Raw genomic sequence first — 17,381 nt, forward strand, 5'->3', positions numbered from 1 at the left:
AGGTAGAGAAGGAATCAGTCCTTGACTCACGTGACCGATCTGAAGGGAAGCTGTCTGCGGGCCTCCACCCTGCTCAAGCTCCTAGCAGGACTCCCCTCTCGCTCTCTCCCCAGGAAGTGAGTGAATTCCAGAAGCTGTTCCCTACCTCACTTCCTGTGCCTCACAAGTGCCAATGGTGGCTCTAGCTTGACTTAGGACCGCCCAGAGGTCTGTCCTTTTTTGCATATGTCTGTTGAGGGCCATATTCTCAAATAATTAAATCTTGAGTTTTGCTGTAGTCCTTCCTAATCTCTATCTGAGTAGGGTGGAGACTGCAGTTTCCAAGACCTGACTCTGTTACTCCAAGTATCTTCATTGTCATTGATCAGGAAATAGCTAAATCCCATCCTCCAAAGAATGGTCTGAACAGGGTGGAGTAGTTTTGAAATTCATAGTACCAAGGTGAATGTCAACTTGATTTGGAGAATCCTGTCCAAAATTCATATATAAGCTGCAATTATTTTCATGGTAATCTTTTTCTTTAAACTAATCACAAATGCCACAAGGTAGGATGATTAACTGTTTATCATATTATTTTTCTTGTTGCCTTAGGCATACAATAAACCAACACAGTCAACTCCTTTAATTACTACTCCAAAGGGAATCTATGATCTATCCTCCCATTTAGCAATAACTTCCTTTAGTTTTCTGGTTTCATTTATATCTTGAGAATATCAGTATAAACATGGTCATATTTGTAAGTCACTGGACAAAGATCTAATATTTAAAGCCAGTGCATATTTAAATAACATGTGATTCTTAGCCTTACTTTACCTTTGTTCTGCCAATTTACTACTATCAATGAAAAAAGCTGAGAAGCACAGGACTAAAAAGCACTTTTTTCCCCTTTTTGTTTGATTTAACCAGACCAAAGATGTCATCATTGAGCTCAGTACATACACATGTATATGCATATATCATATTTACATATATTTTATCTGGACATATTACAAATACATACAATGCATACAAATTATATATATAGAATCTATTACTTTAACCAAAGTCTTCAAAGAACTAATGACAATTTATACAAAAAGATACAAACCTCATCAATAATACCCACCTCACAACTTCTTATTTTATGTGGATTAAGTGGTCTTTCTTCTTCATTAATGTCCACTTCTGTCAATCTCAGCATATTATAAACTGTATCTCCTGTTACCTATCAAATGAAAATGTTTAATAAGTTTAAAATATTCAAACATTTAAAATAAAAAAGTATATTTAATATTAGAACATGAAAGTCAATGTATATCTATTTAAATTTAATATAGCAAAGAAAACTATTTCTTCCTAGGAAAAAAAGATAAAACTGAGTCATTTAATGAACTTTAGAGGGAATTGCCTGGTAACTATTAAATATTTGTTTTCTACAACAGCACTCATTTGAGATTTCTTTGACTTTCTCATTAGCTCTCTATTCCAGATAGCTTTTCCTTCTCCACTGCCTTGGCTTTCTTTTGTGTATTTTCTTCCCCTATTGGATTGTAAGCTCTTTGATGGCAGAAATTGCCTTTCTGTTTTGAATTTACATCCCAGTGTTTAGGACAGTGACTGGCATAGTAAGCACTTAATAAATGTTTCCTAAATGACAATATTTTCTTTCAAAACTAACCAAAATATTTGTGCTTAAGAATCTGAGAAAAACCTGTACCACAGAGAAGATTTAGACAATCAATTTAGAAAAGTACATATAGGATGTTCAAGTAAACAACATTGACCTTGGGTTCACCACTGAAATCCCAAATGTTCTAGTAGCATTAGTCACAGGCATTTTTAAAAAGAAAAAAAAAACAAACCCAGACTTATAATCCTAAATCCTTCCACAATAGTGATCAGAGCAGGAAGATTATAATGTTTATTTTCTTGGCCAACTAGTGTTCAGTTGAGTTGATAACTTTACTTTAAGTTTCACTTTCTTCAGTTTAAAAACGGCTAGTATTTGGCTTGGATGTCTAATTTGTTCATTTTAACAACTGTGTTTATATGCTTTCCTTCACTATGATCATAAGTTCCAGTTTTGATCAAAGGATGGGAAAGTGGATAATAATAAACCAGCAGAGGGAGCTATAAGACCTGTATATCTAACATGCCAGGGGGGGTTTGTTGTTGTTTTTTCTTTTTTAATTCTTGTGGCAAAAGAGGAGGTGGAAGGTGGCAGGGTAGTTCAGAGAGTATATTAAAAAAAAAAAGATTACTAAAACCTCAGTCAAAGAATATATAAATTAATAAATTCCATATGAGAATTTGTTTTGGAGCAGAATCCAAACATGTTGAAAGGAAAGGAAACATACATGAGTATATGTTTTTACATAGTATATATATTATATATATATATAACCACAGAATCACATACACATCTCAACTTAAATAAGTTCTTTCCATTGAAACCATTAGTAATACTATCAGTAAAATTAATTGTGACCAGTCAAATTCTATTCATCAATAAATATATATTAGTTACCTAATGTATACCAGGCAGTGTGCTAAATGCTGGGAATAAAAAGAGACAAAAGATGTTTCCTGTCCTCAAGGAGCTCACAATCTAATAAAGGAGACAAGCAAACAAGTATGTACAAACAAGCTATGTATAGAATATAAAAATTTTTAATAGAAAGAAGGCATTAGAATTAAGAGTGTTTTTTATAGTCGTCCCATAAATGGGATTTTAGTTTATACTTTAACATGATTATTAAAAATTCATACAGGAAAATAGATGTATGAGCAGTACCTTAGAATTCATTGTTACAGTCTATGATCATTTGATAATTAGTCAAAAACAAAACTAAACAAAAGGATATAATGACCAGTTCACAAATATTGGAAAACCAAGAAATTTGGAGACATAAAATTTAAAAAGAAACAAAATTAAATCTTTGAAATGAGAAATGAAACTTACCTTTCCAAAAATGGTATGTTTGTTGTTAAGTTCATCTGCACGACCCAAGGTGAAGAAAAACTGGCTGCCATTATCATGAGGTCCAGCATTTGCCATAGCAACCAGTCCCCTCCGATTAAAACGTAATCGTGAGTGAAATTCATCCTGTAACATAAAAAAGAAAAGGTTGAGTGTGTAAGCTCAGTTTTAATCAATATTCACTAAGTTGGTAGAGTCCTACACATATTTTATTTTCTATTTTGAATTACTCTTTTTTAAAAAAATGAAACTTTCAAGTATGACAAGTACTTTCCAATATGAAAAAAGTCTATATTTACTTTCATTAGAAACAGCATTTCTTGGAAATATTGGAAGTGACCAGGTTGGAAAAGTCTTTAAATGACCAACAGGGTTTTTTATATATGAGGTAGTCAGGAATCACTAGAGTTTACTGAATAGGAGGGATGAGGAAAAGTTATATATATATATATTTTTAATATATTGATCATTTCCAAGCATTATTCGTTAAAGACATAGATCATTTTCTTTTCCTCCCCCCCACCCCCCATAGCGGACGCGTAAGTCCACTGGGCATTAGATGTTTTCTTGATTTGAACCCATTGCTTTGTTGATAGTATTTGCATTAGAGTGTTCATTTAGAGTCTATCCTCTGTCATGTCCCCTCAACCTCTGTATTCAGGCAGTTGCTTTTTCTCGGTGTTTCCACTCCCGTAGTTTATCCTTTGCTTATGAATGGTGTTTTTTTCTCCTGGATCCCTGCAAGTTGTTCAGGGACATTCCACCGCCACTAATGGAGAAGTCCATTACGTTCGATTATACCACAGTGTATTAGTCTCTGTGTACAATGTTCTCCTGGTTCTGCTCCTCTCGCTCTGCATCACTTCCTGGAGGTTGTTCCAGTCTCCATGGAACTTCTCCACTTTATTATTCCTTTTAGCACAATAGTATTCCATCACCAACATATACCACAGTTTGTTCAGCCATTCCCCAATTGATGGGCATCCCCTCGTGAGGAAAAGTTATATTATCTGATCTATTCTTTAAGAAAATCACTTTGGCAGCTAAATTGAGATAGAATGGAATGAGAAGCGACTTGAAGTAGACAGACCATCAGAAGAAGGCTACTGTCTATGCAGGAGATGGTAAGGGCCTGAACTAGTGTGGTGGTGTATGAATGGAAAGAAAATTGCATAAGACAACTTAGAAGGCATTTGTCAATAACTCTTGCAAAGTGATTAGAGATTAGTTTAGAACACATTGCCCAAGATGGCCGGAGGTGGACCTTGAAGAATTGCGGAAAACAGCTCTATATGTTTCAAAGGGAAAGAAAGAAAAGGAAGAAGAAAATAATGATCTCATGGAGAAAATAAAGAAATAATTGAGATGTTTAAAAGATGTCTAAAATGGAAAGTGGGCATGATCAACCAATGGCACTTGCCCCTCTCCAGGAATCTAATTATCGATCCATTATCTGCCATTTCTGTGAGAAGATGGGTCAAAGAATGGTACAGTGTAGAACATTACTCAAGGCTCTCAGAAGGAATCTGCAGTTTAATAACAACTACAGAAGTGATAATTATAGAAATAACTATAATAATGATAATGGAAACCACAACTTTAGGAATGATAACTATAGGAATAGATATTGGGAAAATGATAAATCAAACCAAATGACTACACAACAATATAACTTCAGTGGTGCTCCTCCAAAAAATACTTGAGGTGCTAATGCCCCTCAGGAGGGTACCCTTCATGGGGTGCCCAAGGAACTTCTCAAATACAATGAAGGTGTCCCGGGAGTGGGGGGGGGGGGAGAGCTGGGGCACAGGAATCAGAGGGTACAACCTTTGATTTTCCAGGCCCTGATGTCCTACTACCCATTGTCCCTTTCTACTGCACCCCCTATACTAATGAACTCCATGTTACCTTAAAGGTAGGTAACACCTATTATGATTGTCTTTTAGACACTGGAGCTTCCAGGTCTGTATTAAAGGGTACACCTGATTTACACTGTTATTCCGTTGGCTCAGAGAGTGTAATGGGAGTGTCAGGAATACCCCAAAGAGTTAAAAAACTTTCCCCTAGAATGGTGTCTGTAGGACCCCTAGAGGTACAACATTTCTTCCTTTTGATGCCTGACTCCCCTTTAAATTTACTGGGGAAGGACCTTCTATGCAAACTCAGAGCCACAATAACTTGCTCCCCAGATGGTTCCTTATAATTGGATATACCTAAAGGAATCATTAAATTTACTCCCTGCAATTCTCTCAGAGAGTCAGGAGGGGAAAGAGCATCCCACCTTTGTAATACCTGCAGATATACCGGAGTCTCTAAGTCGGCTGTTCCTGTGCAGATAAAAACTAAATCTAGCCTACATCCTTCCATTCCTCAGTATCCCCTCTCAAAAGAGGCAATTGAGGATATTACCCCAGTAATAAACTCATTAATTGAACAGGGAATAATAATCCCTTGTAAATCTGAATACAACACGCCCATCCTGCCCATTAAAAAAACACAAAGGGGGCCCAATGGCAAGTACCTCTATAGATTTGTACAGGCTCTGAGGGCTGTGAACAACCACTTTATAAAGAGACACTCTGTAGTTTCCAACATACATATGATTATTTCTTCTATTCTTAGCACAGCTACATACTTTACAGTAGTACACTTGTGCTCAGCCTTCTTTTCCATACCCATACATGAGAACTCCAGGCATAGCTTTGCTTTCACCTGGAAGGGCTCTCAGATTTCATGGAGTCGTCTGCCACAAGGGTTTGTGGAAAGCCCAAGTTTATTTGCACAAATTTTGAGCCAAGACACAGATAATATAACATTTAAAAATAGTGAATTAATGAAATACGTAGATTATCTACTCTTGGCTTCAACAGATGCAGAAGCATGTCAGGAAGATAGTAAACATCTTCTCTTGGAACTGCACAAAAGAGGACATAAGATCTCGAAGGATACAGTTCAATGATGTCTCCCTAAAGTAGAATATTTCGGATTCATCCTGACTGCGGGTGCCTGCTCTATTTCTCCCAAACGAATTGAAAATATTCAAAATTTAAGAGCTCCTACCACTAAGAAACAGTTGAGACCAATTTTAGGAGCAACAGGGTTTTGTAGACAATGGATTTCTTGCTATAGGGAAATTACTAAATCCCTTATAAAATCCCTTATATATATATTTCATTTATGAAATTCTGACTACTAGACTGCTACATGCATAGCCTACCTCATATCATTAACTGGTGCAAAGAAAACTTTGATGAAAAAAAAAATTACCACGGGAGAAGTTATTTCCACAGCAACAATGTTACAAAGGAAAGATTTATTTCTGGGGACCCTAAGCACTATTTGTAAAAGCATAAAATTGGTGTGTACTTGAGACTACAACAGGGCTGAACATGGTATGGATGGTCAAGATTGGAGGGACCCTGGAAGTTTAAAACCCTAAAAGGAGGATTTTGGAGTAAACTGGCTTTAAGACTCAAACAAAGCAAAGATCTACTAAGTGACTAGAAGGAAAATGGAAAGAGAAGATACCTCTTTCTCTGAACCACACAAACCTCTAGTTTAAAGGCCAGGCAGTCAGTTAATCAATCAATAAGCACTTAAGCCTCACTTATTTTCGAGCAAAAGACAGTCCTTGTTCTCAAGGGGTTCACACTGATGAAGGAAACAATGTGAAAACAACTATGTATAAACAAGCTATTGACAAGATAAATTGGAAATAATCAACAGAGGTTTCTTATAGAATGTGAGGTTTTAGGTGGGGCTTGAAGGTGAAGGTGAAAAGAGAGAATTCAAAACATTGAAGACAGCCTCTGAAAATACTCAGTCTGGAGATGCAACATTTTGTATTAAGAGCAACAAGGAAGCCAATGACACTGGGGAGTAAAGTTTAATTAGAATGGGAAAATAAGAGGGGAGCAGGTTGTAAGAGGTTTTGAATACAGAGGTTGAAATGACAACTCTATGATAATTTGGTATTATCTATCCTCAAAAAAAAAAAGAAAAAGAAAAAGAAAAAATATTTATTGTTCACAGCTGGAGAATGTAAAATCCATTCCACACAGAAACAGAGCAATGGAAAAATACTGAGCCTTAGAGCAACATGGGGAGGGAGAGGCTAACTGATTAGAGTTGGAGATTATAAACTCTTCAAACTTAGTATTTGTATATCCCTATTACATAAGTAAAGCTCAGTGCCTTCTAACAATAAACATCACTGAATTGAACTGGGTGTGAATAGTAAAAACAAGGAAAAACAAACCAATGGATGGATAAACTACATGCTTTATTGGTATCTACCAAATGTCAAGAAACCTAGAAGAACACATGAATATTTCTGCATGAGTGAACTCCCAGGGAAGATTTCTGAAGGAAATAACAAGATGGGAAGATATGGATGGACTGCAATTTGTTTATCTCCAAAAGGAATACAAATACTGATCAAATCAAAGATCTATCTTACTCAAGTAGAGCAGGAATCTTAACCTGGGGTCTATGAACTAATTTTTGTTTTTTTTAATATGCTTAATATTTTGATCATTGTATTTCAACACAAGTGGTTCTTTTGCAAATCTATGTATTTAAAAACATGATTCTGACAAGGAGTCCATAGGAGTTACTAGATCACCAAAAGGGTCTAGGGCAAACACACAAAAAGGCTAAAACCCTCTCAGCTCTAATAGCTGAATACTCTTTAATCTCTTCAACAAAAACTAGATTAAAAGTTGTAATACCCTCATTTTCTTTTCTCTATTACTTCCTAATTCTCCCTCCCTTGTAGCTTCAAGACCATAAGTAACAGAAGAAGTCTGGATTATCCAAGTGTTTTATGGGCCCCAGAGTCCTAATGACACAGCTCCAAATCTCTTTTCCCAGAAAAGGAGGACTCTAAGACTAACTTTTCCTTACTGCTATCCTCTTAACACCTACAAAGGTATCCCTCTTTCATGACCCCCTTGGCCGTGAAGACCATGTCGATGGTGCTGCGATCTGGTCAGAAGCCACATTGTGATTCAGGCAGGTTCTGCTCTGAAACAGATGACAGGAATCTGTTGAGTATAACACAGGAGAGGATCTTTCCAGCAGTGGATAGTAGTGAGATGCCTCTGTAGTTGTCACAGGCTGCACGTGAGCCTTTGTTCTTGTATAGGGCTATGATGGAGGCATCTCTGAGTTCTGGGGGCATGTCTTCCTCTTCCCATATGCTGGTCAGCACTATGTGGAATGCCTGGAGAGCCTTTCCATTTAAGGCCTTGTACACCTCGGTTGGGAACCTGTCTTTAACGGGTGCCTTCCCTGTACTCATTTTTTAATGGCTTGTTGGACTTCCTCTATTGAAGGAGGGACATCAAGTTGTTCAATGGTGCGGTTTTGGGGGATCTGGTCAAGGGTGCTTTGGTCGACTGAAGAGGGTCGGTTGAGAAGCTGACTGAAGTGTTCTTTCCACCTGTTGCTGATACCTTTTTTATCTTTTATGAGATATTAACCACTTGGGAAAATACCTGGGTAAATTATTTACTCATCAAAGTCTCAGTGTTCTTATCTAAAAAAGAGATAATGCTTGAACTAACTATTTAATAAAGTTATTGTAAGTACTCTGCAAAACTTAAAAGTACTATATAAGGGTCCAACTGGGCGGCTCGGTGGATTGAGAACCAAGCCTAGAGATGGGAGGTGCTAAGTTCAAATCTGGCCTCAGACACTTCCTATCTGTGTGACCCTGGGCAAGTCACTTAACCCCCATTGCCTAGCCCTCACCACTCTTCTGCCTTGGAACCAATACACAGTATTGACTCCAAGACGGAAGGTAAGGGTTTTTAAAAAATATATAATCTTTTTTTAAAAAGTACTATATAATTTGAAATTCTTATTACTATAATTAATTTTTCCAGATATCTGCCAATCTTTCAAAGTATTTCATCTCTAGAAATGCCAGTAAGCATTGGAATGGAAACTTGGATCACATTCACTAGAAATCAACAGGAGGACCATTCCCGAGAAGCCACAGGAGGGCCAAACTAGCACAGACAGTCAACAAAAACCAAGCAATTAATTGACATTTATATAAGCATAGTAGGATTATTGCCAGGTGGACAAAGAGTTGATACCACACATATTTTGGACCGGGTGTGTGCAGAACTATGCCAATGAGGATAAACAACAAAAGGGATAAGATATCCTAAGCAACTGTTTATCTAACATTTGGAGAAGGCTGATGAAAAAGAGATTATTATGAGTTTTATAACGATGAGAAATGTGGCTTAATGAATATGAAATCTTAAATATTTGGATGAATTTTAGTTAAACACTGAAAGCTTGCTCCCTTTAGGTACTAGCTTTTGCTATATAAAACATTTTGAAAAATCCAAGATTCTTCTATACTACTTAGGACAATAAAGTCATGACAGGAGGAGGGAAAAATGAATATTCTTTCTAGAAGCAGGCATGTATAGCAATTCACTTCATGCTACTCTATCACATGAAGAGATATGTTTATCAGAGATTAATTTACTGCTTTACAACCACAGTCCAGGAAGGAACACTCAAGTCCCCACCTCCTCAGTCTTCAATTTCTACATATACAAAATGAAGGAACTAGAGGGACTTCTGGCTGAGATGGTGACTAGGAAATGGAATTAAGAACAAAACCAGTAATAGTACAGGCAAACAAACCTAGGCCTCCTAGGGCAATCAGAGAATGGATAAAAATACAGCTAGCAGGGTGTTCAGTTAAGAAATAACAAAAGCACAGAACTCACCTAAGAAAGCACCAGAGTGCTTGTAAACACACAGTGGGGATGGAGTGGTGCTCAAAAGAACACAATCCAGAGCCAGGAACTCCAAAGCTCCTAGTATTCTGTCCTGAGATACCAGATATAAATGCCTCAAAGGTTCTGAAGAGACCAAACCCTGGGAGGTAGAGGTCAGCACAAGAGTCCAAGAGAGAGCCAACACAAGGTCAACTACACCACTTAAAAGAACAGCATGGGATAAGGTCTGACCTTAGTACAAAGCTCTAATTGACCCAGAAGTAAATCAAAGCAAATGCTGACAGGTATAAAAAAACAAAAACAAACAAACAAACAAAAAAAAACACTATTATTGCTCTCCAGATCCACAAAAATGAAAGTTAACTCCATAGCAAATGTAAGCAATGACTAAAAGGAAAATGAATTTTCCAGAAAGATGACATGAATATCCAGGAAAAAAATAAAGTAACATAAAAATGAAATAAAAACTATGGAAGATTTCAAAAGAAGAAAAGTAAAATATTCACAACAATATGAAAGAATGCATCAAATCACTAGTAAGAGAAATTGAAATCAAAATAATACCAACGTTTCACATCATAGTCAGCAAATTGGCAAATATGTCAAAAAAGCACAACAGTTTATGTTGGAAAGGTTGTAGAAAGCTAGACACATTAATACACTGCTAGTGGAGCTGTACAATTGTATAGCCATTTTGGAAAGCAAATGGAATTATGCAAATAAATAGAATACAATGTCCATATCCTTTCAACCAGAGACTCCTTTATTAGACTTCAACCCTATGGAAACCACTGATAAGAAAAAAGGCCCCATACACCTCATTTACATTATAGTAATACTTTATATTATGCAATATATCCAATATACATTATAGTAGCACTGAGTTGTGATAAAAAATAGGAAATGTCTATCAAATGGGGAATGGCTAAACACATAGTGGTACATGAATATAAAGGAATATTACTATGCTTTAAGAAATGACAAATGTGATGAACACAGAGAAATAGGCAAAAATGTATATAAACTGATATGAGTCACATAAGCAGAGTTAAGAAAAAATATGTATTGTGTGAGGTAAATATTTAGGGGACCTCCACCTACACACCCCAGGGACTCAATGTAGGAATCAGAGTCATGTGTCTGATAACCTAACACTGATTCCCAGCAGGTATCCCCTGGCATCTCAGCACATCCTGGCAAACATACTGGCATAATATTGTCACAAGAGGCAGACTGTATGACATTTGAAAGCCATTTGCCTGGGAAAGATCTGGGGCTGAGAGAAGAGATTAAGTCTGAAAAGACAGCAAGGGAAGCAGAGTGGGTCTTTTTGTTTAGATCTCTCTGGCTGAGGGGATTGTCTAACCATATTGGCAGCCTTATCTCTTAACTCTTGATCTCTGCCAAGCCTCAGCTCACAGTGCTGGCTGCAATGGGGGACTGGATTTTTTTTAAAAGGCTGAAAACCCTTTTTTTCTCCCTTTCTCTCTTTTTACTAAAAAATGCTTATAATACCACCTCTGATTCATTTTTATTTATAACATGCATAATAACTATAACAATGGAAATGGAAAAACAAAAACACGGCAAAACAAGGACTCAAATGAAGATATGTGAAGAAATCCCTACCCTACCCCTTTGTAGAGATGGGAGGTCTATAGATGCTACTTCACACTGAACACTTTCAGATGTTTTTCAATGTATTAATTAATTGTATTGATTTTTCTCCTTTTTTCATTAAGAAAAACTATCTGTTTTATGGGACGGGACTGTGGGAGGAAGATGGATCCTGGAGATCATTTTGGTGTTAAAAAAAAAAAAGACATCAATAAAAATTTGCTTTAAAAACAAAACATGTAAAGATATCCATGAACTGATGCAGAATTAAGTAAAAAAAAGCAATAATACTAATATACCTGATGATAACAGCAACATAAACAGAAAGAATCAAATATGTATACAACATCAAAAGAGAAGCTGCAAAATTATACAGAATGAAAGAAGTGGGAGGCCCACAAATGTTGCATTAGTGATTGAACATATTTTCAGATTTTGGGGGTACGTATTAATCAGTAAAGCTGATATTTTTTTTTAACTCTTACCTTCCATCTTAGAATCAATACTATGCATTTGGTTCCATAGAGAGAAGAGCACTAAGGACTAGGCAATGGGATCAAGTGACTTGCTAGGGGTGACACAGCTAGGAAGTGTCTGAAGCCAGATTTGGTCCTAGGACCTCCCATCTGTAGGCCTGGCTCTCAAACTACTGAGCCACCCAGATGCCCCCAAGCTGATATTTTTTTCTTCTTTTTTTTAACCCAGAAAAAAAAAAAACCTTTATAATATGGAATTGCTCTCTTGGAGAGGTAGGGTTTGGGACACGGAAGAAAATATAGTTATAGGAAAAAAACCACAATAATCATACATTTTAAAATAAGGTGAGACTTCTGGCTCTGGAGTCAAGATGATGGAGTGGAAGCAGGGAAACTCAAAACTAAAATAATCGCCTCTATCCAACCTTAAAATAATATTAAAAAATAAGTGCAGGAGTAAAAGAACCAACAAGGAGAGAGAATGAGGCAACTTTCACACAAAGAACAACCTAAAAGGTAGACAGAGAACAGCTAGGGCACTACAGTAAGAGGTGTGAGTACAGCCAGAAGGAGAGTATAGCAAGGAGTGAGGAGCAAGCCACTAGTGAACCACACAAGCCACACCCCACCCCACATCTGCTGTTCCAGGTCCTGAACCTGAGCCCAAGGCAATATCCTGATCCCAAGACATTATGTGGGCAGACAGAGGTCCAAGCCAATGCAAACACCTTAAGGTTCCAAGCAAATCAGCAATGGGGTCCAGAATTCCAGCCCAGGGCAATCTGTGCTGAAGCAGCCTGATCTGTGTGGGCCCAGAGAAAAGCAAGGAGTCCCAGTCTGGGCCTGTGGTGAGGACATAGATCACAGATTGAGGTAGTTGACAGACCCAAAACTCCATGTCCTGAGCCTCTCATCAAAAGCTCAAAGGCAGGGAAATCTGTTATGTAAATGACCTAATCAAGTCAAAAGTGAGACTAAAAGCTTCACCCTGTCTGAGGTGAGAATTTCAGCCATCAGCAATCCCAACAGCAGTGGGAGGTGGCTCCCAAAGCTCCTAGGCCTCAGGCAATCATACCATCTTGGTAAAACTAAAACGCAAAAACCCAGACATAAAACTAAGGGTAGTATCAAAGAAAGACTAAAGCTTAAAAGAGTACCGTAACCTCCCAGAGAACAAAGCCTACATATAAAAAGGTTGGAAAAATGAGAAGCAACAAAAAAAGTAACTAACTATAGAGAAGTTTTATGGTGATAAAAAGCAAGGCACAGACAGAGAAAGAGACAGTGAAAGCAAAGTAAATACATGCAAAGACCAAAAGAAAAATATCAATTGAATACAGATTCTAGAAGACCTCAAAGAAGATTTCAAAAAGCAGTTAACACAAGCTGAGGAAAAATGGGGAGGAGAAATGAAAACAAAGCAAGTAGAAATGGGCCAAGTGAAAAAGAAGGCTCAAAAGCTGACAGAGGAAAATAATGTCCTAAAATTTATAAATGGGCAACTAGAAGTTAATGATTTCATAAGACATCGAGTAGCAATAAAACAAAATCAAAGGAAGAAAACATAAAATATCTCATTGAAAAAAAAGTGACTTGGAAAAATAGATTGACCTGGAAAATAGATTTAGGGGAGACAAATTAAAAAATATTAAGACTACCTGAAAGCCACAATAAAAAAATATCTTGGACATCAAAGAAAACTGACCAGATATCCTTGAACAAGAAAATAAAATGGAGGTGGGGAACAGGGAGTCAAGAAGGCGACATAGAGGCAGTGAAAGTTCAGACCTCTGAAAACCCTTCCTTGCCGATTACAAACTCAATGCTCCTAGAGGACTGAAAATCAAACCTAACAACAAGACAGAGAGAAGAAACCCTCCTGCTGTACTCAACTTAAAAGGTACACCCCCAAAAGCCAGAATTCGAGGACACTCCATTTTAAGGGGAAGAAAGAAAGAAGGTCCGGGACCCCAATCACAACTAGAGCGCAAAACTTCCGCCGGCACCTGGAACCTCTGGGTGGGAAAAGGCGCTAGTCTGGAAGGAGCACCTTGAGGGAAAAGCTGTGCCAGACTCAGAGCGTCAAACAGGTGGTGGGAAAGCAGTTAAAAGAAGATATGCAGAGCACAGAACAGGTAGCCTAGTTGTAGAAAGGGAGATACTCCATATTGTATCCCCATCCCCAGGTTTTGGTCTCAGGGCACATACAGCTCTGCAACTCAGCTGGACTTAATCCAATCAAGGCCTCCAGAGCTCAGGGAAGCTCAAGCTCCAACACCCCTCCCCCACAAACTACACTGAGAGATTTGCTGACAAAACTCCAAGGATGAAGGCTGACAGAAAAGCCCAAACCCCCCCCACCCCAAAATGAGAGGAGCAAAAGCTCAGGCAACTAGGGAGTAAAGAAGGGGTAAATATGAGCAAACAACAGAAAAAGAAAAAAGAAATTACAATGGACAGCTTCAATACAGGCAATGAACAAAGAGCAAATGGAAAAGAGAAGGATGAAGGACATCAAGCAAAAACATAGAAACACCAATGAACTGGATATAGGCTTTGGAAGAACTCAAAACACAATTCAAAACACAATTATGAAAGGCAGAAGACAATTGGGAAAACAACTTAAAAAACAAGACAAGTCATCTGGAAACAGAAAACACTGTCTTGAAAGTCAAAAGTGATCAGCTTGAAAATGAGGCAAAGGAGATGAAAGATGAGACAAAGAAGATGATAGATGAGGCAGAGAATACGAAAGATGACCTCCAAAGAAAATCATACCAGAAGGAGGATGACCAAAAAGCCACTGATGAAATCCAATTTTTAAGAACTAGAATACAACAATTAGAAGCAAGCCATTTCACAATGTAGCAGGACACTATAAAACAAACAAAAGAGAATGAAAAAATTGAGGAAAATATGAAGCACCTCATTCACAAATCAGACGATTTATAAAATTATTTCAGGAGAAATAAATTAAGAATCATTGGTCTACCAGAAGACCATGACAAAAGAAAAAGTGTGGACACCATACTACAGAAAATTATCCAAGGAAACTGCCCTGATATTCTAGAACAAGAGGGAAAAGTGGATACTGAAATAATTCACAGATCACCTCCTGTATTTAACCCCCAACTGACAACACCCAGGAATGTTATAGCCAAATTCAAGAACTATCAGACCAAGGAAAAAATATTACAAGCTATTAAGAAGAAATCATTCAGCTACCAGGATCTGGTTCCATCTACACTGAAGTACCGAAAGCCATAAAATATGATATTCTGGAAGGCAAGGGAACTAGGCCTACAATCAAGAATCAATTACCCAGCAAAACTGACCATATTCTAACAGGGGAAAGTATGAACATTTAAGAAAACAGAAGAATTCCAAGCATTTATAAAGCAAAGACCAGACCTGAACAGAAAATTTGATACCCAAGCCCAGAACTCGAGAGAATGATCAAAAAGTAATTAATAAACACCGAAAAAAGAAAAACAACCAAAAAAAATAAACAAAACTTTTTTAAAAGACCCAATAAGGTAAAATGACATGTATCCCTATGAGAAAAGAAGTCATTGGTAACACTTAAAAAATGTTATTATCACTTGGGCAGCTAGAAGAATTACACTTAGAGGGATCAGTGACAAATTGTATAGTTTGAAATGCCAAAACATGAATATGTATATATGTATGCATAAGCACATACTTATGTGCATATATATGTACATGTGTATGGGGTGCTCAGGGAGGAGTAATATCTTTGGTATGGAGGGCTTGTCCTGCCCTTCTAGGGCAGCTCTCCAGCCTCTGACCCTCACCTGACACTCAGCTCTCACTTGTGGCTCCCAGTAGCTGCTAGCATGCGGCAGCGGCCAACACCCCGGGCAACGGCTTTGACAGGCCGGCTAAACCTTGTGAGAGTAGCCATCAGGTCGTCGTCGTCGACCCCTGGTGAACTAGGGCTTTGCTCACCCAGCATGTGAAGACTGTTTTGGCGGAACAGGCGGAAGAAACCAACAAGAAGATTCAATGGCTGAGAAGGCGACACAGCAAGGCACTGTGGAGTGCTCAGGGCGTGTTGGAGCACAAAAGACAACACAGCCATCCAATGCAGCTGAGGAAGTCTCCAGGTGTAACGACTTTTCGTACCACAGAGTGGGACTGTCTCTGTGCATCAACTTTTCCACTTAAATCTTCATGCATAAGTATCTTTGTGCACAAAAATGCACAATGACAATCTTCATCCTCGGTTACCAAGAGACTACTACTACTACTACTACTATATATAAAACAAGAGCTAAAAAAGAGGTTAATACTAAAAGAAATGGGAAAATAAACAAAAGGGGGTTAGTTTATATTTCACAAAGAAGCTTATGGCAGGAGGGGAGAAAACATCAGTACACAGGAAAGGTAAAGAGGTTGGAGATAGGAAATACTGAACTCTTATGCTCATTGAAATTGACTCAAAGGGAGGAAGAACAATCAAATACATTGGGGAAAAGAAATGATTTACACCCTATAGGGAAGGAGAAGGGTAACAAACTGACTGGCAGGGAGGGAAGCAGTACAAGGGAGGGAGAGGGTGGGGGGTGTACTATAAAAAGACTGTAAAGAAAATAAGAGGGGAATAAGAAGGGGGGTAGAAAGGGAAATAAAATAAGGGTTAGAATTAGGTGGACTGACTAAAAACAAAACATTGGTGTAGAAGGAAATAGAGAAAGAAGAAAAGGCAGGAAAAGGAGTATAAATAAAAATGCTGGGAAATACACAGCTGGTAATCATAACTGTGAATGTAAATGAAATGAACTCACCCAAAAAACACAAGTGAATAGAAGAGTGGATTAGAATCCAAAACCCTACCATATGCTGTCTACAAGAATCACACATGAGGAAGGTAGACACACATAGGCTAAAAAAAAAAAGAGGATGGAGCCAGATATATTGGGCATCAATTGATAAAAAGAAGGCAAGAGTCTCAATCATGATCTCTGACAAAGCCAAAGTAAAAATGGATTTAGTTAAAAGTGATATGGAAAGTAATTACATCCTCATAAACGCCAGTATAGACAATGACGAAATACCAGTATTCAGCATGTATGCAGCAAATGGCATAGCATTCAAATATCTAAAGGAGAAACTAGTGGAGCTCAAGGATGAAATAGACAGAACAACTATACTAGTGGGAGACCTGATCCTTCCTCTATTGGAACTAGATGAATGAAACCAAAAAATAAATAAGAAAGAGGTAAGTGAAGTGTATGAAATCTTAGAAAAATTAGATTTAGTATATATGTGGAGAAAAATAAATAGGGACAAAAAGGAATATACCTTTTGGCCAGCAGCACATGGTACATTCACAAAGATCAACCATGTAATATGGCATAAAAACATTGCAAACAAGTGCAAAAGAGAATAAATAACAAATGCAACCTCAGATCACAATGCAATGAAAATAAGAATTAGTAAGGATACATGGAGAGGTAAGCCAAAATTTAAGTGGAAATTAAACAATAAGATTCTCCAAAATAGGTTAAAGAATAAATCATAGAAACAATTAAGAACTTC

General features: G+C 37.6%; 1 protein-coding gene across 2 annotated transcripts in view; it reads right to left on the reverse strand.

Annotated features, from left to right (window-relative positions):
• CWC27 (CWC27 spliceosome associated cyclophilin) overlaps window positions 1-17,381 on the reverse strand; it is a 356,165-nt gene that overhangs the window by 305,282 nt on the left and 33,502 nt on the right. For both annotated transcript variants that reach the window (XM_001366393.4, XM_016431314.2), the window contains exons 4-5: window positions 2,942-3,085; window positions 1,106-1,204 (exon numbers count right to left, since the gene is read on the reverse strand). In XM_001366393.4, the coding sequence (XP_001366430.1) occupies window positions 1,106-1,204; window positions 2,942-3,085 (243 nt within the window). The remainder of the gene's footprint in view (window positions 1-1,105; window positions 1,205-2,941; window positions 3,086-17,381) is intronic.

This window comes from Monodelphis domestica, chromosome 3 (assembly GCF_027887165.1).
Source record: "Monodelphis domestica isolate mMonDom1 chromosome 3, mMonDom1.pri, whole genome shotgun sequence".
Lineage (NCBI taxonomy): Eukaryota > Metazoa > Chordata > Mammalia > Didelphimorphia > Didelphidae > Monodelphis > Monodelphis domestica.